This window comes from Spermophilus citellus (assembly GCF_964194105.1).
Source record: "Spermophilus citellus genome assembly, chromosome: 4".
Lineage (NCBI taxonomy): Eukaryota > Metazoa > Chordata > Mammalia > Rodentia > Sciuridae > Spermophilus > Spermophilus citellus.
Genome location: NC_138185.1, coordinates 39,704,853 through 39,730,451, shown reverse-complemented (window position 1 = coordinate 39,730,451; position 25,599 = coordinate 39,704,853). Strand labels below are relative to the sequence as shown.

Sequence of the window (25,599 nt, the reverse complement as noted above, 5' to 3'; positions counted from 1 at the left end):
ACAGGTGGGGACTTACAAAAGAAAAGGAAATAACATGCTGAGTGTTTTACTTGGATTGAGTCAATCCAAACACAATGATTGGATGGGTATTTGTCAAAAAGCAGACTATACCTAAAAAAAGAAATAAATGTTATGCTTGGATTCGAGAATTCTGGTTGGTTTAATTGAAAACAGACAATTATAATTTGATTCTATTTATTTAAAAATTATTAATGTAATACATGCAAATTGAAAAATTTCAGGCAATAAAGAATGGCATAAAGTAAAAAGTAAAAATCCCCCCATCTCAATACTACTACTCAAAAAGTACACATCCCCAAAATTGACCAGTGTTAGTTTCTTATATATTTTATTATATACATATATGTAATATATAATAATATGATTTTAATATAGCCATATAACATGATTTTATACAGAGTCTTTAATTTGCTTTTTTATCTGGCAACATATTATTATAACTTTGCAAATCAATGAATATAGATACATAGTGTGATATTTCAAAGAACAATGCTACTAATGAATATTATGGTGACTGATATAATTTCTATAATGATGAACAAAGCTGCAACGAATTAATATCCTGTTAAGACATTAAAAGAAGTCCTCTACGGGACACAATGTCCATATGAATGTCCTTTATAATATTGTTTACATGCAGACTGCATTCTAGCAGTTTAATTTCCTATCTGCTATGATTTGGAACTGCTATGATTTGTACCACAAAGCGCATGTGTTAAAAGCACAGTCTGCAATGCAGCTAGATTCAGAGATGGAGCTTTAAGGCAATGATTGCATCATGAGGGCTCTGACCTCACCACTGAATGTATCCATTGATAGCTGGATGAACTACTAGGAGGTGAGTCAGAGGAAGTAGGTCACCCTAGACTTGCCCAGGAAGAGTTTATCTTCACCCAGGCCCCTTCCTCCCTTACTCACATTCCTCATCCTCTTCTCTCTTGCTCTCCATTCTCTCATACACACACACTCTCTCTCTCTCTTTCCTCTGGCTTCCAGGCTGACATAAGCAGGTTTCCTCCACCACACCTTTCTGCCATGATGTTCTACTTTGGAGCCAATCACTATGAACTCAAACCTTTAAAACCATGAGCCAAAATAAATATTTCTTCCTGTAAGTTGTTCTCATCAGGCACTCAGCCATTTTCATCACAGCATTGAAAGGTTGACTAACACACCCTCTCAAATCAGTCTCTTTGGTTCCTCTAAGACACTATGTTCCCAGGCCCAGCTCTCCATCACTCTATCCCCACCACATAAATAAACACACACACACACACACACAAACTTAACTCCAACACATTAATATACTCTAATTAAAAATTTACTTCTAAAATATATTCTGTAATTGCTCACATGTATAATTGTTATTATTCCTTTTTAATAAAATATAATAATGTATATACATTTTGAAAAAGGTGGTCTGTACTCTTTTTATTTATTAATTTATTTTAAATTCTTCTTAGTTATACATGACAGTAGAGTCAAATTGGACATATTTATCCAAACAAGTTTTATCTTATTCTAACTAGGATCTAACTAGGATCCCAGTCTTGTGGTTATACATGACATGGAGATTCACTGTGGTGTATTCATATATGAACATAAGAAAGTTATGTCAGATTCATTCCACTGCCTTTCCTATTCCCATCTCCCCTTCTTTCCCTTCATTCTTCTTTGTCTAATCCAATGAACTTCTATTCTTCCCAATCCGTTATTGTGTGTTAGTGTCCAGAGATAAGAGAGAACAATCGACCTTTGGTTTTTTGAGATTGGCTTATTTCACTTAGTATGATAGTCTCCAAGTCCATCCATTTACCAGCAAATGCCAAACTTTCATTCTTCTTTATGGCTGAGTAATATTCCATTGTATATATGCACCACATTTTCTTTATCCATTCATCTGTTCAAGGGCACCTAGATTGGTTCCATAGCTTAGCTATTCTGAATTAAGCTGCTATAAACATTGATGTGGCTGTATCACTGTAGTATGCTGATTTTAAGTCTTTTGGTTATATATCAAGAAGTGGTATAACTGGTTCAATTGGTGATTCCATTCCTAGTTTTTTGAGGATTTTCCACACTGCTTTCCAAAGTGCTTCCCCAATTTGCAGTTTCAGCAGCAAAATATAAGTGTACCCTCTTCCCCACATCTTCACCTACATCTATTGTTACCTGTGTTCTTGACAGTTGCCATTCTGACTGGAGTGAGGTACAACCTCAGTGTATTTTTAACTTGCATTTCTCTAATTGCTAGAGATGTTTTTGAGGCTATTGTGAATGAGAAACTTTTCCTAATTTCTCTTTCAGCTGATTTATCGTTGGCATATAGGAATGCAATTGATTTATGGGAGTTAACTTTATATCCTTCTTTACTGAATTCATTGATGAGTTCTAGTAGTTTTCTGGTGGTGTTTTTTATTATTCTAAATATATAATCATGTCGTGGGCAAACAGTGATGTTTCGAGCTCTTCTTTACCTTTCATATTCCTTTAATGTTGTTCTTTTGCCTAATAGGTCTGGATAGAATTTTAAGGACGATGTTGTATAAAAGTGTTGAAAGAGGGCATCCCGGTCTGGTTCCAGTTTTTAGAAAAAAATGCTTCTTTTAAGTATTGATGCATCAACCACAATCTACTATTCTCACCTGGCTTTATTTTCTATTGACATGAAAATAAGTTTCCCGTATCCGTACTCTTTGGTAGAAATAGTACAATTAGGCTATTAGACTAGACTTATTCTCAGAAAACTGTTGAAGTTAGTTAAATCAATAAAATAATTAATTGATTTGAAGAAGAAAATTGGATTTTTATGGGATTCAGTATGAGTTTAAGTTGACTGGCCAATTCAGCCAAATCATTTAGTGCCAAATCCATGTGGATTCATCCTATATCTTCATAATGATGCTATTCTGTAGCAAATCCTATGATGATGACACATTAAAAGACACTGACTATTCACATTATAAGTATTAATAGATATTATTATTATATATCATTATTAATTATCATGTAGTCTAAATATAGGAAAAGAATTTTCACTTCTGGACAAGATAACAGGGGCAAGATATATCCTCCAGTCTGGAGCATTTAAAAATATAGGTGACACAATAATTATCAGACATAGGATACCAGGCAGTACAGAACAGTGATCCCTGAGAGGAAGAAAATGAATGAAAGGAGGCCAAGGATTGTACCCATCATACTGCCTGGGGAGATTTTCCATGTGGCAAAGTAAGGAGGGGGAATGGAGGAGAACCAAGCAATTTTTATGAGTTGAGTACACGGAAAATGGTATCCAAAAATGCCAAGACAGCGTTAGTTCACTAGGAGAAAGTCATACAGAACAGCTACAAGATCTAGAGAATACCTCTTGTATTTTCAGCTGAGCATATGCATATGATGAAATTACCTGAGGGAAATGGTCTCTGGCACTCACATATTTCTAGAAAAAGTTAACATTCCAATTTGACGAAATTGCTAAACATTATAATTTGTGAGGCATCAAAGAACATATTTAAAGAGTATTAAAAGAAGTATTGGGAAGAATTAGCCGTCTAGTAAAGTCTCTGGGTTACTTAATAAGACTTACTTTTAAGAATCAAATATTTTCCTGTAACTCTAGTGCATCCAAAAACATAAGATATTAACTTTGATATTGAGGAAGATAAAAAATAATTCAGTAATCAATATGGTAAATTTCCTAATGTCTGTCATCCAATCAATAATTGTAATGCATACAAAGACAAATGGGAAAATACACTGCTAAAAAAATGTATAGGAGACTATTCCTTTGGATGAGCTTCTGTACTAGACAAATAGACCAAACCAAAATGTAGACATTCATGTTAAAATTTCACATCCCTAAGGCAAAACAAAATTGTTTATTTGAACTTTCAAGAAATCAGGACAGAGAAAGATAATCCCAAACAAGTCAGTTTAAGCTTGCAAGATAAGGAAATCCCTTCTGCTTTAATCTTTGCAAAGTAAGTAATATTGAAGCAACAAATTCAATTTTTGTTCTCTGTTCCTACTCTCTTCAACCATTTTTCTGCCTATAAAGCTAACTTCCTCCATTCAGCTCATTGGAACATTCATTATATTGTGTGGAATTAAGTGTTGCCCAATTTTAGAATCACAAATAAAAGTCAATTAACATCTTTAAATTTGTTGTAATTTGATCTCTTGACACAACCTATAAAGAGAAAAATTCATCAGTAAGAAAGACTTAGGACAGAGATGAGAAAATTAGTAAATAAAGGGCATACAAGAATCTTTATAAACATATTCTCTATGTTAAAGAAAACAGAAGCAAAACTGAGCACGTTAAGTAACACTTGTGAGATTTTTTAAAATTCAACTTTTAGGGCTGGGGTTGTGGCTCACTGGTAGAGTGCTCACCTAGCATGTGCAAAGAAAGCCCTTGGTTCGATCCTCAGCACCACATAAAAACAAATAAATAAAATAAAGGTATTGTATCCAACTATAACTAAAAAAATAACTTTTAAAAAATTCAACTTCTAGAAATCATATATGAAATAAAAATATATAATACATGGGATTGATAGGTTTATGAACAAAACTTCAGTGAGCTCTGGGACAATTTTAAGCAACCAAATATACATACATTAGAGTTATCAAAGGGGAGAAGGGGCAGAAAAAAATACTCGAAAAAATAATGGAGAAAAGTTTACAAATTTTATGAAAACTACAGAACCAAGAAATTCAACAAACCACAAGCACAGGCAATATGAAGTATGCCAAAGCAAATTGCAATTAAATTACCTAAATACAAAAAGAAGAGAACTTTAAAAGTGGTTAGAACAATTACACCTTATGTGAAGTAACACAGGCAGATTGATAGCATGTTTCTCAATGGGAAATGCAAAACAAAGACAGTGGAATAATCCAAGGTATGGAAATAAAAAGCAAAACCTGTCAACCTAAAGTTTTATTCTCAGTAAAATATCTCTCAAAATCCAAGGTGAAATGAAGACTTCTTCATTCATAAATACTTTTCAGATATACTGAAAGAATTTCAATTCTAGTAGAATTGCACTATAAGAAATATGAACAAAGTCCTTTAGACAAAAAGTGCTACTAGATGGAAATATGGATGAAACCAAAGTAATGAAAAGTATTGGTAATGATAAATATGTGGGTAAAATACTAGAGTATTTTTCCTATTTTTGAAATGTTTTAAAAAGATACTAAATGAAAAAAAGAAGTGTGTCACATTAGATTGGGTAGAGAGAAATGATGGGAGGGGAGGGGAGAAGAAGGAGGGGATAGGAAGGACAGCAGAATAAAATATACATTATTATTGTTGTATTATATAGATGACTGTATGACCAATATGATTCTGCAACCTATACAATCAGAAAAATGAGAAATTATACCCCATTTGATTCAAATGTATGAATTGTCAAATTGTATCATTGTACTGTCATGTGTAGCTAAAAAAAAAGCTAATAAATGTTTGAAGGAAAATTTATAGTAATGTGTTGTGAGATTTATAGAGCACACACATACATACACACACACATAAAGGTAAATAGAAGAACAAAAATAGCCCAAGGGAAACGTGAAAATGTACTGTTTTATTCTTATAATTTACATGAATTATTACAAAATTAATTAAGGAGTACACTGAGATAAGTCAAATGTGTACACCATAAACCTTAAAGCCAAAAAGTTACAACAAATAATCCAGAAATATAAAACAAACAAGATGATACATTTAAATCCAGCCATACCACTATATTAAATGTCAAGGGTCTAAATGCACACACCAAAAAACCAATAGTTATCAGATAGAATTTTAAAAATCAACACCAAATTAAATGCTGACTACAGAAAATCTCCTTTAAATAAAAAGACACAAAAGAGTTCAAAGTAAAAGAATGGCAGAACATATACCATATTAATACTAATACAAGAAAACTGAAATGGCCATATTATTATCAAAGTAGATTTTAGAGAAAATTATTTTACTGTTTTAGTCAGCTTTGCATTGCTGTGACCAAAGGTCCTAACAAGAACAAAATAGAGGAGAAAAGTTAATTTGGGATCATGGTTTCAGAGCTTCAGTCCATGGTCAGCTGACTCCATACCTCTGGGACCCAGATGAGGTAGAAATGGTGGAAGGTCATGGCATAGGAAAGCCACTTAGAACATAGCAACCAGGAAACAAAGAGAGAGCTCTGCTAACCAGGAACAAAACATAAACCCAAAAGTCACACCCCCAATAATCTACTTCCCCCAGCTACAAACTACCTGCCAATGGTTACCACTCAGTTAATCCACATCAGTGGATTAATCCACTGATTAGGTTATAGCTCTTAGAACCTAGTCATATTACCCCTGAACATTCTTCCTTTGCCTCACACATGAGCTTTAGTGGAACACCTCATATCTAAACCATAATAATTACCAAGAATAAAGAGGGTTTATGCATATTATAGGATAGATTCACTAAAAAAGACATAATTTTCCTAGACATTTATACACCTTCCAACAAAGATTCAAAAACTATAGAATTGTGAAAATAAATGCACAAATCTACAAACACAGAGATTTCAATTGCACTATGTCAACGATTAATAGAATAAAGATAAGTCATCAACCAACTGACTAACAAATTTCACATAGTTAACATTTATAAAACAAACCACCAACCAATAAATAGAACACACAATATTTTTTTTCATGTGCACACAGGACATTTACAATGATACACAATATCTTAGACCACAAAATAATCCTCAATAGACTTAAAAGGATTCAAGTCATGCTAACTATGTTCTTCTATTAAAATGGAGTTAAATTAGAAATCTGTGACAGAAAGACATCTGGAAAATTATCAAATATTTGGAAAATAAAATTACACACATGTAAATAAGACTTGGTCAAAGAAGAAACTGAAATTAGAGACTATATACAATGGACTAAAATTAAAACACAACATCTGAAATGCGTGGATTTCAACTAATGTAGTACATAGAGAAACATTTACAGCTCTCAATATCTATATTAAAAAAGAAGAAAGGTCTCAAATAATGTCCTTGGATTTCATCTTAAGAAATCAGAAAATTAAGGATGGTGAGGAACACAATCAAGAGGAAAAAAAAGTCAGAGTTGTAATTAATTATATCAAAAGAGAAAACCAATGACAAATGAAATCAGAAATCAAATTCCATATATGTATAAATTTGTCAGGATGAACCCAAATACTATGAATAACTATAAATCAATAATTTAAAAAATTCTAGTTCTTTGAGATCAATATGATTAAGAATCTAGCAAGTCAATCAGAAAAAAAAAAGAAAAAAAGGCTCAAATAACCAAAATTAGGATTAAGAGAAGTTGCATTATTTCATATATATACGTATATACAATCTGAAATAATGTAAATTACCTTATACATACATACACACATGTGTATGTATATATATATGATAATAAGGAAATACGAAAACCTTCATGCCATTAAATTTGAAAATTAGATAAAATGGATGAATTAATTGAAAGAAAAATAATCTAATACACCTTGCTAAAAAGATAGACGCCTGAATAGTCCTATATAATTTAGAGATTAAATTTGCAACTAAAAACTTTGTAGCACGAAAATTAAAAAGCAATAATCATTCCAGGACCAGATGGCTTCACTGATGAATTGTACTAAACATTTAAAGAGAAAATAATACCAATTCTATACAATTTTTTGCATAAAACTTTCAACATGATGAGATCAAAATTGCCCTACTATCAAAATCAGCAAAAGATATTATCAAAAGAGAAAACTTCAGGGCAACATCCCTAAACCTTATAGATTTTTAAAGTTTTAAAATTTTAGTGAATCAGATCCAACAATAAAAGATAATACATTATGACCACATGGACTTTATTCTAGGAATACAATAATGGGTGAACAAGTAAAAGTTAACCATATGACTTATCAACAAATTAAATAAGAAACAAAATATATATTTATAAGTATATATAAATTTTCATATTTACATATGAAAGAACATACAGCTAACATTATAATTAATATAAAGGGCTTAAATTTTGTTCTTAAGATCAGAAACAAAGCAAGGATGTCTCCTTACACCACTTCTATTCTGCATTGTCCTGGAAATTCTAGCTGTAACAATAAGGAAATATAAGACAAGGGGTGAAAAATGGACAAGGCAAAAAAGGAAGGAAAAGGAAAAGAAAAGGCATCCATATTAAAAAGGAAGTAAGAGAAAAGATAACAATTCATTTTGTAGAAAATCCATCACAATTTACAAAATAGTTTCTAGAACTAATAAGTTTATCAGGACTGCAGAATATAGGGATATTTAAAATTGTTATAAAATAACAGAAATTAAAATTTCCTATTTACTAGCAAGCAACAAACAGTTGAAATTGAATAAAAATCATTTTATTGACTATAATATTAAAATATATAATATTTAGGGATAAATAGGACAAAAATATATGAAAGTTATAAATTAAGAACTATAAAGTAATGCTGAGAGAAACTAAGGAAGACCCAAATTTCTGGAGAGATACACCATCTTCATGGGTTGGAAAACCAGATATTGTAAAAATGTCAATTCCTCTCAAAATGATCTACAAATCCTACACAATCTTAATTGACAAGCTGATTCCATTTATGCTAAATTTAGCATAACACCTCTATGTTAGCTTGGGCTGCTATAACAAAATACAATAGGTGGAGTATCTTAAACTGTAGACATTTATTTCTCACAGTTCTAGAGGTTGGGAAGTCCAAGATCAAGATGCTGGCAGATTCAATTTTTGGTGAGGGCCCTCTTTCTGGCTTGAAGGTGGCCACCTTCTCTCTGTACCTCACATAATGGAAACAGAAAGCTCCAGTGTCTTTTCCTCTATATAAGGAAGCTCATCCCTTCATGGGGTTCCATCCCCATGACCTCATCTAACCATAATTACCTCCCAAAGGCTAATTCCTAAATGCATCACTAAACCCAATTTTGGGAGGACACAAATTTTTAATCCATAACAATTCCTTTCATATCTGGTGGAGCAATAATAAGGCTGATAATAATACAAAATTGTATAAAATTAGGTACATGCTGGGATTGCAAAAGGAATCTAAGAAGGAAGAATTACTTCTGTGTTTATGGGAGAAAGAAAGTAGGAAAGGGAGGAAGAAGGAGAAAATGAATGCTTTGCACAAAATTTTTATCTGCATCTTCAGGACCAAGTATGAATCATGGCTTGCAGCCATGAGGGGAAAGAGATTCCAAAGAGGAAATATGATGAGAAAATGTGAAAAAGAGAAAAGGGGAGAAATATACTGAAGGATACAGAATATATTCAATTTTCTGGCACCTGGCTTGATTGAAAGGGAGAAAGTATAAAGAAGTCTATAAAAGGAAATGGAGTTAGATCATATAGAACTTGCATGTTGTTGACTTCCAATATTCATCTCTGACATGGCTTCAACATGCATTTTAATAAGCACATTTAGAAATTTCCTAACCTCCAGAACTAAACCTGTTTCACATGCATTCTATTTCACATTATATCTTGGTTTTGATCAACTCTCATGTCACAAGATTTCAAACAGGACACTCCTACAAGCTGTAATGATGATCTCTGCCTTCTTTCAATTTGTTCTAAAAATCTTGCTCTTTGGAGGATAAACACATGTTGGGATCTCAGTCTGGTTTTAACCTACACTGAATTCCAATTCAACATATCAGTTTAAAGCCTACTTCAGTATCCTAGAATTACTTGGCTACCTTAGACTTAGTCTGGATCATGTAGACCTGAAATTAGCTAACAAAGCATTTCTAACACAGAGCTATGTTGCATGGATCTAGAGGAAGACATGAATCCAAACATATGTCAGAGGTAGACATGGGTCAGAGAAGAGACATGCATCCAAATTCCCATCAAAATAGGAAACATGAAGAGAGAGAGGCTATAGAATGGGAGAAAATCTTTATCACATTCAGTGCAGATAGAGCATTAAATCTCCAGGATATATAAAGAACCCAAAAAACAACCTAAAAAACATATAACCTAATCAATAAATGGGCTAAGGAACTAAACAGACACTTCACAGAAGAAGAAATACAACTTAACAACAAATATACGGAAAAAAGTTTTCAATGTAGCAATTAGGGAGATACAAATTAAAATCACTCTAAATTTCATCGCACTCTAGTCAGAATGACAATCATCAAGAATACAAACAACAATAAACATTGGTGAGGATGTGGGGGAAAAGGTAGCCTCATACACTGTTGGTAGTACTGCAAATTGGTGTAACCATATGAAGATTCCTCAGAAAATTTTGAATGGAACCACTATTTGACCCAGCTATCCCCATCCCTGGTTTATACCCAAAGGATTTAAAATCAGCATACTACAGTGACGCAGCCACATCAATGTTTATAGCAGTGCAACTCACAATAGCTAAACTATGGAACCAACCTAGAAGTCCTTCAACAAATGAATGGATAAAGGAAATGTGGTATGTATACAAAATGGAATATTACTCAGTCTTAAAGAAAAACAAAATGATGGCATTTGCTGGTAAGTGGATGTAGCTGGAGACTCATACTAAGTGAAATAAACCAATCCCAAAAGACCAAAGGTTTTCTCTGATATGCAGATGCTAATTCACAATGTGGGGGTGGCACTAGGGAAGAATAGAATTACGTTGAATTAAGCAGGGGAAATGAAGAGAGGGGAGGGGGAATGGGGATAGGAAGGATAGTAGAAGGAAGATGACACTATTACCCTATGTACATATGTGACTACACAACCAGTGTGATTTTTCTTTTATTCTAGTTTGTTATATACAATGGCAGAATACAATTCATTTCATATTACACATATAGAGAACAGTTTTTTAAGTCACTGATTGTACACACAGTATTTTCACACCATTTGTGTCTTCAAACATGTACTTAGAGTAATGATGTCTAACTCATTCCAAAATCATTCCTACCCCCTTGCCACCTCCCTTTCCTCTCTCCTCTTTGCCCTATCTAAAGTTCCTCCATTCCTTCCATGATTTCCCCACCATCACCATTATGAGTCAGCATCCTCATATCAAAGAAGACATTCGGCCTTTGGTTTTGGGGGATTGGCTTGCTTCACTTAGCATTATATTCTCCAATTTCATCCATTTACTTGCAAATACCATGATTTTACTCTCTTTTAATGCTGAGTAATGTTCCATTCTGTATATATGCCAAAGTTTCCCTGTCCATTCATCTACTGAAGGATATCTATGTTGGCCATGATTTAGCTATTGTGAATTATGCTGTTATAAAGATTGATATAGCTGTGTCCCTGTATATAGTATACTCCATTTATGTATGATGTGTCAAAGTGCATTCTACTGTCATGTATAACTAATTAGAACAAATTTTAAAAATAGGAAAGCGATTTTTAAGGTGAAAGACTATCAAGAGCTTGAGAGAAAAGCTAATGGGATTGGAGAGCGAAGATGAATGGAAATCAGGAGTATACAGCCCAAATAGGCAAATGGGAAATACGGGTAATACAGACAGAAGTTTGATACTCACAATAAAATTTCTGCATTATGTATAGTCTGGTGTAGATAGATTGATTTTGTATTCAGAGGGAAACCAAAGCTTCACCTCAAATACTTTACATAAATACAGAGCTTCAGTAGGTATTCATACATATTATATAATCTTATTTTACGTCTATAATGCTGTGAAGCTAATTAGGCTAAAAATTGAAGTTTAGCAATACAAAGTGTGATTTCCCCAAAGTCACTCACTTAGTAAATGGTGATAGTGGCAGTAGTGGTAGAGTCAGAGATCTATAATTTCAGGTTCCTGCTTCTCTTAATAGTTTTTAATCAGTACACCAAGAAGTAAAAATCATATAAAATCTACTTTGAGGATTCCATTTCTAACATTCTGAACTATGATCAAGATCTTGAAGTAAAATGCATTAACATCTAAAAATGAATGGATTTAAAAATCCTACAATCATTATCTGTGTTAGTATTAAAAAAGTCACTAACATGTTATGGATTTTTACATTAATAGGACATTTCCCATACCTACCTTCCAAAAGAATAGGAAATGTCCCAAATAAAATCCTATCACATACTGAATATTTATAACTGCTTATTTTTATTGACTATTTTGCTAAGGATAAATGTACACACTAAAGCCCAGTAATACAAAATAACATTATCATAGTTTCTGGGTATACCAGAAAAAAATGAATAAAGACAGTAAAATGAGTCCTTCAGGGTTCAACAGATAGATGTACTTTAAGACCACAACATTTGAACTCAAGTATCTCAAAGAATCTATGAGATCCACTGAGTAAAATGAGTTTTTCTGTGTCAGAATAAAAGCCACATAAGATTGACTGATACACTTGATATGGAATCTTCCCAAATGGTTGGCAAAGCATCATGCTGATGGATAATATTACAGGTGTCTTTCAAGGTAAGACATAGTTGGATGAAATATAATTATTTTGAGAAGTACCAACCTAAGTAAATCACAGGAGGGAATAAAAATTTGAAACAAAGAAAGGCTTTTAAGTTCATTTTTGTCTAATTTCTTCACTATCACAGAGAGAAAAATGCAGCCTAACAATTAAGTAACCAGTTAGGGAAACCAAAAACATGAACCATGTGTAGAATTTTAAATTTTCTAGTAGCCTCTTTTTAAAAATTTAAAAGAAGTAGGTGAAATCAATTCAATATTTTATTTAAACCTATATATCCAAAATATTTTCAACATATAGCCAATATTATTTTAATGAGATGTTTTACATTCTTTTTCTTATTATCTCCAAAATTTTGTATGCCATTTTAACTTAGTACATTTGAACTAGGCATATTTCAAAAGTCAATAGCCATGTGTGTCTACCTACTACCATGATGGATAGAGCAAGTCTAGGATCCCACCATCAAGGGTAAAAATTCAGCATGCACCTTTCCTAATAACTCAATATGCCTCCTTAGTAAGATGGATTTAGATAAACTCAATCATTTCCCAAGCTGAGGTCATTCTAAATGGCTTTAAATGAGCATAATTAATACATGTGCTATACTCACAGGTTTTCTGTATTATATGATGGATAATTGTTTTAAAAAAATCTAAGAACATCTTCTAATGGAAACATTCCTTTTAAGGAATAATGAAGGGAATCTATTATCTATATATGCACAGTAATAGATAATAGAAAAGTCATCAAGGTTTTATTTCAATTTATAACATTAAGGTGACAAAAATCAGTTTTATTATTAATTATTACAAAGAAATTCATTACCTTATCATTTCTTTCCAATACAGATATGAAATTTTACTGAGCCCTAAGCTTTTACAGGCTGATTCATTTTTCAATTACATAATTATCTAGCCATCCTTTTGTCTGACATTATTTTTAACAACAAGTATATGCTATTTTTTTAACCTGAGCCATTATTAAGGACAAGTACAAAATAGGCACTCTCATGAGATGTGTTTGCATATGATAAGGATATTGTATACCATTTCACTGTTTTAATTCTATTGTTTTATCTCTATAAAATCCAGAGACGTTTCCAAATTTAAATTTTACTCATAAGCCCTAGAAAAGCTTTAACCCTTGATGGAGCAGAGACCTAATTGTAAAATTTGGAATATTTTATTATTTTGCATTTACCAAAATGCACAAGCTTTCCTTATATCAATTTTTACCAAAATTGTAAATTAAGCATGTGAAGAAGAAAATATTTAAAAAGGCATCATACATTTAAGTTGTGCTAATGTTCTCAAATCCTAGATACACTGTTGTGAACATGACAATATCACCCTTACCATCCCTCTCACCACCATCATCACTACCACCCAAATTCATAGAATGACAAGACTACAGCTCACAGAAATAACCTTGTGTTGTTTTTCTCAAGAAATTAGTTGAAAAGTAGTCCCAATAAGAGAATTTTTGTGGCTAATACTTAAGCCATTATTATACCATTATGACAAAATGAAGATTCATCTTGGTCTGAAGGTAGAACCATAAAACATTTCTGATGACTAAAAATGTGGTAAATGGAAAAATTATTTTAAAATAATAGATATATAAAATTCCTTAAATAATTTTCCATTTTAATTTATATATTTTGTAATCAAGTATTAATTATCATATATTACAAGGTGAGGAGAGGTGGGGTGGTGGCTCAGTGGGAGAGCGCCTGCCTAGCATGTGTGAGGTACTGGGTTCGATTCTCAGCACCACATATAAAAATAAATAAAATAAAGGTCCATTGACAACTAAAAAAAAGAATATTTTAAAAATATATATATCTTACAGAGCGAAGTCCAACTTCTACATACTAAACAATATTTCAGTTGTTTATGTTATAATCTCTCTCTAAAAAAGTCAGTTTAATGATCTACCTTAATGAGTTATCTTTTGAAATCATGTGAAATTTCAGATAATAGTCTAATAGTATATGTTTACAAATGTAAGTTATGATACTCTAAAGAGAAGGGCAAGAAGGAAAGAAGAAAGGAAGGAAGGGAGTGGAAGTGACAGGAGAAAAGAGAAGGGAACAGAAGGAGGGAGGAGGAAGGGATCGGGGAAGAAGGAACCTACAACTAAAAAAAAAATACATATAAAAAAGTACAATTTGTTTTTGTGTAAAGTTGATGAAATATAAAAGTGTTTTCTATGGAAACAGAATGATGAGGGAAATTAAAAGAAAAGTATCATGGAGGTTTATTCTTCTGAGGAATAAAAAGAAAAATTCCTAAAGCAAAAAAACTTCATAGTACATCATTTGAAATAGGGTTTTGGTCTGAAAACTACAGATTTCAATCAGATTTAAGATAGATATTTTGACCTGCTTCTTTACAACTGACTTTCCAACCAAAAGTTTTCATGACTTTAATGCCAAAGATAGTTACTTAAAAAGCTCTGCATTCATCATGCTTTGGTTTATATAAAGAAGTAGTTTCCTCACCAAATTTTACTTATTTCACGTCACTGTAATTTTGCAAAACAATAGTCTTTATAAATACGAAAAAAACTTTTCTTTTTTGTATTCCTTATCATCAAACAGTAACTAAATGCCTCTCAGTAACTTTCTAACATCATCACTTTACTGATATGAGTATTAATCTTTGCTGAGCTTAATTGTTACACAGTGTATTATTATATAAGAAGGTATAAAAGTAAACTTAGGATTGGTTTAAATACCTCATTCTTCATAACTGCATGTTATTTGTTACTTAGAAAAGTATTTCCTAAACCTTAATTCACTTATTTCATTGTGGAATATAGTTAATTTAGGAAAATAAATGTGACATACTCTGGAAATTGCATAATATCTCTGTGTCCCTGAATACATTTTCTCTACTTCCTTCTGGAAATTTACCCTACCAAGTACAGTTCTAAAAATATGAAACTATTGTCCCATAAGTTAGAAAAATCCAAATGCCATTTAATTTATATAAATCTAGAGGAAAGGCTAAGTCAGTTCCATGAAAAAACAAAATGATAATAAATACCATTTCACTTTCTGTGAATTTTTTCTATTTTAATTCACCATAACAAATGACTTCAATTAAAATTCAAAATGACTTAAAATTACCTACATAAAATATGCCTACCTACATAAAAATTTTTATCAAAAAAATATTTAAGAGAAATTAAAAACTGGACCAAAGAAAAAAATGTAGAATAGAATGATGTCACAGATGATAGCAGACTAGGAAGCTTCAAGAATTGATCCCTCCAGGAAAACCACTAATGAGGTGGCAAGAAATGCCAGGAACAAAAAAAAAAAAAAACTATTTCAGAATTTTGAAGTCTAGTGAAAACGTTTACAGCAGCATCAGGGAAAGTGCTACATGAAAAGAAATCTTGGTAAATGTCAGTGTATTTTAATGTTTTACATAGCAACTACCATCCTCCATTCCCTTTCCCCCAGCTCCATGGCCAGCAGCTGTATTCTTGGTGTGGCTTGCTGGCATAATAATGGGCAATTGGCAACTGTCCTCCAAAAATTGGAGTTGTGGGGCTAGGGTTGTAGCTCCATGGTAGAGCACCTGCGTTGCACGTGTGAGGCAGTGGGTTTGATCCTCATCACCACATAAAAATAAATAAAGATATTGTGTCCATTAACAACTAAAAAAATATATTTAAAAAGTTGGAGTTGTTTATTTTGATATGTTTGGTTCTTCACTGAGGCACTGGCTCAGAGGATGTACACTATTTCAACTCTTCTGAGCTAAAGTACCTGCCAAGGCAGCATCTGTCAAAGGAATTAAAGAGGCAAAACACTTAAAAGTTACTTAAAAAACTCTGCATTCATCATGCTTTGGTTTATATATATATATATATATATTTCCTCTCCTATTAGATCCAGACATTCAAGGAATTCTCTTTAAGATCACTGGATGACCACAGAAATAATGAAACAAACAGAGACTGTAGTTACTACATATGACAAAGAATATAGTTTGGGAAAAAAAATAGAAAAAAAAAACTCAGAAAAAGGATGACTAAGCTTTTATCAAGTAACAATTGTAATCCCTGGGCAGGGGAAAGACTCTGATTTCTGAAATGACCACATTACAATATAGAAAATAGAAAGTGTCCAGTTTTCAACAACAAAACATTGCAAAGTATACAAAGAAACAAGAAACTATAGCCAATTCATACAATTTTGGATTTAATTATAGTATTGCATTTTGGTTTCTTCTAATCTTGTTTGTCTTCTTTATTTTTTCTGACATTCTTTATATTAATTAAATGTGCTTTTCTGAATTCATTTTAAAAAGAATATAAAATGGAGAAAGCCTAAGGGAACCAGGTAAAAGTAACAAACATGTTAACACATGCATTACAGAAAAAAAAAGATGAGAAAATAAAGTCAATCCTCTTTATCATAGTTCCCATATCTGTATGGTACTTTTCTGGTCATTCCCAGACGTGCTGAACACAAAAGATTTGAGTCACTCAGTAGACATGTTTCCAGCTGAAGTCAAACAAGATGAAGCTGTGCCTTCTTGCCTCAGCTCTCACATTCAAACTTTCTCATAATTTATCTAATGAGATATTTTTCACATTTTTGTGCTTTTTGTAGTTACTGTTTAAAATGGTCCCAACGCCCAAGTATAATGTTGAAGTGCTGTCTAATGTTGTTAAGGGCAAGGAATCTGTTATAAGTCAAATACATGTATTAGGTAAACTTCATTTAGATATGAATTACAGTGCTGTTTGCTGTGATTTCAATGTTTATCATTAATATGGTACATCCAGAAGAAAAGGAAGAAGGAATTTGCCCATATGTGTGTGAGGCCACTCCAAAAAAGTGCTAAAGTAACATCTAGAGTGTATGATGAAGCTGTAAAAAGATGAATATCAATTAAATTTACTGATAACAGAAAGCATAGTGGAAAGCATTCGACCAAAAACCAGAGATAGTGACAGTCTCATTACTCGAGATCAGGAAAATGTTAAACTCCCTTTACTAATATTTTAGTATAAGGAAATATTGCATACAATTAATTATTTAGAAGAAATAAATAGTACGTTTTAAAATAAAAGTTACATATTTACTGATTGATAAAACTATTATGACAAAAGGCTCATAGGAACCTAACCTTATATTTTTCCTAATGAGCAATGGCTTCGGATTCACTAAGTCCGTTTTTATGTTGACTTTTTAGAATATAAGTGCTATAAGTAAGGAAAAATCAACTGTAAAGAAATTGATTCAGTAATCAAAACCTCACAACAACAAAAAAATTCAAGACCAGATGACTTCACTGAATTCTACCAACATGTAAAGAAGAATTAGTATTATTTTTCAAATTCTTCCAAAAAAATAGAAGAGGAATACTTTTAGATATATTCTATGATCCAGCTTTACACTGAGACAAAAACCTGATATCAATAAGTTAAATACAGAATTACCATGCGTCCCAGGAATTTTATCCTAGATATATACCTAAGAAAAATGAAACCATATGTTCACGCAGAAACTTGTACACAAATGTTTATAGCATGCCTATAATAACCAAAGGATAAAAACAACCCAAATGTCTATCAAGGAATGAATAAAAAACTGAGGTGTATATAGGTTTATATATAAATAAACACACATACATAATGTTATTTGGTAATAAAGAAAAATAATAAAGTGCTAATACAGATTATATCACTTGAAGAAACCTCAAAAACATGCTAAGTGAAAGAAGCCAGACACAAAAAGTTCAAGTATTTTATATGATATTTGTATGAAATATCCCAAATAAGTGAATCCATAGACACAGAAAGCAGATTTAGTGGTTGCCAGGGGTTGGGGAGAAAAGAAGAGGGAGAAAGAATATTTCAATGAATATGAAGTATTTTTCTGTAGTAATGAAAACGTTTTGAAAACTAAAGAGGACATACAACATTGCAAATGAATAATGCCACTGAATTATACATTTTTGCAAGGCTAATTGTGGGTTATCTGCACTCTACCTCAATTAAAAGAAAAAATGAGAACAAAACTAATCCATGGTTTCCTGAGGTTACCATCAGTTGCTTCCCCAAAATGAGACTTATATTCTGTATCCTGCTTCTCAATATCTTTAATGTGAAAGATGCAGGCTCAGTGATGTCTCAACAGAGTGCTCTAACAATCTCAGCACATATCTAACCTCCTATTTTCATCCACACAAAAGCTGAGGATCTACTCTAAATGCCATTTATTACTGACCAAATAAACTAAAAATCCCCTAAAGCACATTATTGTTTTGATAGCTCAGATTTGCCCCTATCTGTCTCAAGTTACTCATATGTCCTAATGACTCCTAAATCCAAAGGGTGGAGGAGAGTGATTTAGTGGCACCTCATTTATGCACTGGCCACTTTCTGACAACTTCAACTATCCAGAATCTACCTGACAAGCCAAAAGATAGTTGAAAGAAACCCCTGCACAATGCTTATATTTACTATAGCCACAAAGTCCTTGTAAATCATGAGAGCTACTCAGATATTTACATATGCATAGAGTATTCAGTCTTGCTATAGCTATTGTTCACTGTGCCATGATATTTGGCACAGTGCCATACTGATTGGGAACCCAATTAGATTACCCATACTGATTAGAAGGGAGACAGGATTTTGCTATGGAATAGCACAAATACCACTGGCAGTTTTACATCAACAGTAGAGACTAATTATAAAAAGCAGATCTAATGTATGAAATATGATATGTCAAGAGCTTTGTAATGTTGTGAACAACCAATAAAAAAAATAGAAAAAAAAGAGAAAAAAAGCAGATATAAGACTTTAGACAGCATATTAATCTAGAATTATATGATTAACAGGCTAATGGTCTTTGTAATCCATCAATGTGTAACAAATAATCTTCATGTTGTCCAAAAACCATCAAGAAATGGTTAAACTGTGCCCATTGTTGTATGTTAAGCAAAGAAGTGTATTACTTTTATAAGACTTTCATCAATATACTTAAAATCAAAACGATCTAGTATTTAAGAAAGAGAGTACTATTTTCAGGAGAAAAATCACTTTGGTGCAATATTCTAGTGAATAACCACAGGAAAATTTAGGAGTTGAATATATAAATAAATCAATACTCATCAATATCTTCAATACCATAAATATCTTCTATTAAGAAAAAAACTGTAATCTTATTAAATGGCATATGTAGCCTAGTAAAAGTCCTGGGCTTATGGATACCTCATTACACATCTTCTTCCTGAAACTTCTTTCCAACTGTGTTACTCCACAAAAATTTTACCAATTCTGTCTCCTTTTCACTGCAAACTAGATAAATAATATTTGCTTCACAGGAAGCTCTACTTTATAGCGTGGATAGAAAACTTTGAGAACTCACAACTCCAAAAATTAGTGCTGGGAGTCAATAAAAAGTTTCAGTAAAGAGTATGATGAAATATGAAGCCATAAACAAAAGGCAAAGCAAAGAATTCACCAGAAAAAATGTGACTTCTTATAAATTGTTTTCTCAACTTCCTATTGGAAGACTAAATCTGGAGTCCATACATTTAAATGATTTTGGCTATTAAATGTTTTCTTCTTCCTCAGGCAGGGTTTATCTGCTGTCAGATTTATTTTCCTAAGGCATAATTTTGTTCATGGCACTGGTGTTCCCCTGGTGTCTATCCTCAACCCTAATTTTTCTCCATACTTTCTTGGTGTTCTCATCCAGGGCTATATCATTATGTCATAGCTATCTATAGTCTTGGCCTCTCTTCTCCATTGCAAACAAAGGAAATGGGGAAAATGCATCAAAGAAGAAAAAGAAGAATCTGGGGGAAATGAATGGCTATTATCAGCACAGTATTATTTTAGGGATCTGAATTCTACAAAATAAATTTTACAGATTATTACTGTATAATATAGCTATACATAAAGTTGGATGAAAGTTTCAATTGCAAGTTATTAATAATATGTCCTTGGGTGAATCTCTATATATTATCTTCATGCCCTCATTTAGTAAGTGGAGATAAAAACAGAATACCTATCTTAAGATTATGGTGAATAATATATGGCATTGAATCCTTTAGCAAAGGGCCTGGCACATATTAGGTAAACTGTTTTAGCTATATACATATACAGCAAGTCTTCAGTAAATATGCATGCCTTCAACAAATAAGCATTGAAATAAATAAAAGTAAATATATATAATCTTTATAAATAGTAATATGCAATTTATACTCATTAGTGCAAGATGCACACATCTTTACAAGTTCTTTGGGATATATAGTATATTTATCTGGGCATAAATTCATATGTCTGTGTTTTTAAGTCATTTGAAATTTGTAATAGGCAGTATTTCAAACTGACCTCTGGAAAAGAATACACCATGGTTTACCATTTCAATAAGCTAACATACCAAACATCATTTTAAAAAGAGAAAATGTGTTCCAGGTAAGAGGTCAACATGGAAAAGAAATTTCCTTCTACAAGTAAGAGGCCACCCACTGCCCTTGATGTTTTGGAAGTCCATTAAAATCAGTAAAGGAAATAGATACCAAAAACTTTAAAGTTCTTTTTATGCTTACTTTCTTCAAGTAAAAATGCTATCTCTGACATGTAGACTTTAAAGGGTTACATTACTAAGGATTAAACTGGTCCATTAAAGGAACAGGATAGCCCAATGTTGATACTTATTTTAAAATTGTGAAATGATGAAAGTAATTTTTGTGGTCCATTATAAACTATGAATCAAAACAGAGTTAATGGAAGTTAATGTAAACAGCAATGAAATAATAAAACTGTAATTTGATAAAGGTGCAGCTATCTACATTTCAATAAAAATGTATAAAATATGTATAACTAAAGTATAGATGTATCATTTTACTCCTAGAATTTTATTTAAATGATTACCCTATCTCATTTCCATTTTACACACACACACACACACACACACACACACACACACAAATATAATTCACTTTAGAACACACTTTACTTTGCCTGTAAGAACTTTTTCTCCACTGATTACTAAGATGAGATGTCATACTGTTAGCTGAAAGCATTTACAATGAAAAGTTTTCATTGTAACTTGTCACCAATTTGACGGCTTCTATAAATCCCTCAGTATGAGTCTTAACAATCCCTGATTTCTTTTTGACATCTTTGAACAGAGGAAAGAGGTGGGATTATATAAAGCACCCTTTGTGTTTCTTCCTTCCTCTTACCTGCATTCCAACTATAATTACTGTGAAAACAGGTTTCTTGGCTAGGAAAAACTCCTAACAACAAAAGAACCCCTAAAGAATTCCAGATACTCTAAAGGTTATCATATGGAAGCTTTGCACCTACAATGAGATGGTATTTAAATTCACTTAGCAAAAATTATTACAGTTGTGACAATAAACCCAATTGCACAAGAATTACAAGTCTGTAAAATAAACATTATGTACCAGGCTCATGGCTTCTTGAGTTTAAAATCTTTCAGACTCTACTCCAATGAATTTGCCTTGTTTTGTGCAGATTACATTCACTTACTCAGACTTCATTTATATTTGACAGATGGTCACATCACTCATGACATTTCCTGTTTAGTTCCATATTTAAAAATCAACTGCAGTGGAATGTAGACTAGCAATAGTCTTCTCTCCAATAAATATCCACACCAGGGGACATCAAAAACCTTTCATTTTTCAGATGGAAACAAAACAGTTGTGTTTATATTAACACAACTTTAGTTCATTTCCTTTTTCGGTGCCAGTTATGGCTGGTGCCAAATATAAAATGTTAAAAGCCTTGATTTTCCACAGTTTTCTCAAAAACAACTTTATTTTTTTCTTACTCTTAGTCAAGTGAATGAAAGCTCTAAACTAATAATTTTAAATGATACTAATTATTTTTTAGCCTAACAATCAAAAACTCATTTTCCAGTGGCTCTCTTCTCCTTTAAAAGTCTGTGACTTAAAAATCTCAGGTTTTTATTAATTTAATCCTAGAAGTATCAACTGGACTGTACTAATCAGAATTAAGTAATATATGAAACACAATGAACTTATTCTACTTTTCCAAACTATTTTAAAATCTTAAATCTTCTCTTACCAAGACTAAGCTTCCAAGAAGCATAAGAAAACTACTAAATAAAACATTTAAATGGGGGCCTGCATGGGGGCCTGAGAGGAGTGAGCGCTGTTATTGAGGGTCCGCCAGACTGCGACGGATATTGGGACCACGAGTGTTTCTTTTAGGTTCTTCCTTTTGGCCCTTGGAGTGAGAGATTCTAATGAGCAGATCAATGAAAATGAAATGAAGTTTTAGGACCCTCTGACGTCTTTATCCCGTCTCCCGTCCCTAGCTCAGGCGCGCCGAGGACAGTCCTTGTGGGGTCCTCGTGGCCGGCCAAGATGGCTGCCCCCGCACTGAAGGCTCTGCTAGGCTGGTCAGGCTTGGCGCCGGGCTTGCTGCGTACTGTCAGTCCGCTTCTAGGGCAAACCCAGGTGAGGTGGAGCCGCTATGGTGCTGAATTCAGAGATCCCCTAATTGACAAGGAACATTACCGCAAGTCTGTGGCAGAGCTCACCGAGGAGGAGAAATATGACCAGGAGCTCAAAAAAACTCAGCTCATCAAAGCTGCCCAGCGACGAAAACAAGCTCCGTGTTTGCAGACCCGGTGATCAGTAAATTCACCAACATGATGATGAAAGGAGGAAACAAAGTACTGGCCAGATCTCTCATGAACCAGACTCTGGAATCTGTGAAAAGGAAGCAGTTTGAGAAGTACCATGCTGCTTCTGGAGAGGAACAGGCAACCATAGAACGCAACCCCTATACCATCTTCCACCAAGCACTGAAAAACTGTGAGCCTGTAATTGGGCTGGTACCCATCCTCAGGGGTGGCCATTTCTACCAGGTCCCAGTGCCCCTAGCTGACCGAAGTCGCCGCTTCCTAGCCATGAAGTGGATGATCACTGAATGCCGAAAGAATAAGCACCGGCGGACATTGATGCCAGAGAAGCTGTCACATGAGCTGTTGCAGGCCTTTCACAACCAAGGCCCCGTAATCAAGAGGAAGCACGATATGCACAAGATGGCTGAGGCCAACCGAGCCCTGGCCCACTACCGTTGGTGGTAGAGGGAGAGGAAAGGTTCCCATCAGAGCCCAGGGCCTCTGCCATTTAAAAACAAGAAAACCTTATGAGCCACTGTTCTCTTGAAAAGTACCTGTGGGTTAAGGATATAGTTCCTTTTGAGAAGAATGGAGCAGCATGTTTGTTGCTTATCAGTCCTCTTCCTTTGGGGCTAGAATAGCTCTCCCTGTCCCATCTCTTTGTAAAGAGAGAACAAGTCAACTTATTGATTTTCTCCAAGAAACTCAGGGCCCAGGCTTCTCTCACCTCAGAGTGGGCCTTCGGATACTATGAAAGGAAGAAATTTTTGTATTAGAAATGATTATTAGAAAATCTTTAATCTGAACTAGTATAACACATTATGTAAGAACTACCATTCATTAAAACTGGCTGGAGGATAAAATAAATAAATAAATAAATAAAAACAATTAAATGTGCAAAGTTTAAGAAATGCACAGTCAGTATGAAAAACAACATGAAAATAACAAGAGATTTGTATCTACATTTTCAATGACTTGGTTATATCTTAAGTTATGAAACCTAAAATATTTAATGAAATTACAATTTGCCTTCTATTAAATAAATACAAACCTAAGAACCAAGAGAAACCAAAGATCATAACTTTTTATTACTACTTTAATAAATAAAAGTTGAACTTATTGAAAATTTGTTTTTCAATTCTAACAATAACATTTTTTACTTTCTCATTTTTTATTGATTATTTAAAGCATTACATAGCTCATGATATATCATCTTTCATACATTTGACTCAAATTGTGTTTTGAACTCCCATTTTCACCCCAAATACAGATTGCAGAATCACATCTGTTACATATTCACATTTTTACATAATGCCATATTAGTGACTGTTGTATTCTGCTACCTTTCCTATCCCCTACTATCCCCCCTCCCCTCCCCTCCACAATAACATTTTTTAATCTCTTTAAAACAGTCACCTTAAATGAAAGATCTATCCTAATTACTAACACATAAAATTTTTGAAGTGTTTAGAAAAGACAAAGTCACTAGAATTTCTCTAATCAATATTAATTCTCTAAATACAAATTATATTTGATTAACTACTATATTTAAATGCACTATGTCAATAAGTTAGAAAATCTAATTTTCATTGCCAATATCATGTCATTGTAGGACTTTATAAATATAAAGTATTTCTATACCTTTGGAATAAATGGCTAGCATTAGCAGACCTCTCCTTTTACAAAAGGCCTATCTCTGTAGTTGAGTTGAAGTGCTTAGGACAATATAATAATAAAGACAGGAGTCAAAATCCAAACACTTCTAAACTAGCATTATCATTTTACCAAGAAGTTCAATGTGTACACAGGAACAAAAGGCATAGGTTTTTGTTTGTTTGTTTGTATATTATTTAACTTGTCACTGAGCTGCCATGGAGTAACAAATATGGCTAAGACAATTTCCTCAGCTGAGAAATTTCTGTCTGGGACAGCAGACATGTAAATAGATTGCTTGTATACAATGAGGAATGCAAGAAATATATAAGTACCCTTCATTAGTACTTAAGCTGTTCTTAAAAGAAGGCACTAATGCATTCATAATTACAGTGTTGGGGAAAATTCTGTGGGTTTTCCCAGTTCTTCTACAACTGCATCCCCTTGAAAAGTGCATCAAATTGCTGTTTGTAACTTAGGGCATTTTCCTGAGAGTTTGGTGTTTTGTTTTCAGTGACTTTTGAGTTTATTTAAGGTAGCAAACATAGTTTTTAAATTGTAGTAGATATATATTTATTTGAAAAATACTGGTTCTTCTTTTATGACAGTTACAAAAAAATTCCTTCTGTTAAAAGCTAGTTTATGAAAATATCTCCAAATGAATAACAATAGAGGATTATTCAGTCATGGTAAAAACGTAAAAGGTGGCTCAAAAATGACTTTTGTTTGAGAAATCCTCCTGGAAAACAAAATACTTGACAAATTTGTAGATCACTCAT

The 25,599-nt window shown here is 32.9% G+C and overlaps 2 protein-coding genes across 4 annotated transcripts in view; one reads left to right on the top strand and one right to left on the bottom strand.

Annotated features, from left to right (window-relative positions):
• MACROD2 (mono-ADP ribosylhydrolase 2) overlaps positions 1-25,599 on the bottom strand; it is a 2,040,087-nt gene that overhangs the window by 1,624,992 nt on the left and 389,496 nt on the right. The window lies entirely within an intron of this gene.
• On the top strand, positions 22,656-24,036 carry LOC308647627 (small ribosomal subunit protein uS7m-like). Its single transcript, XM_081291934.1, is given in 3 exon segments — positions 22,656-22,770; positions 22,856-23,130; positions 23,133-24,036. Coding segments are annotated over 2 exon segments (726 nt in total). The 5' UTR covers positions 22,656-22,770; positions 22,856-22,904; the 3' UTR covers positions 23,633-24,036.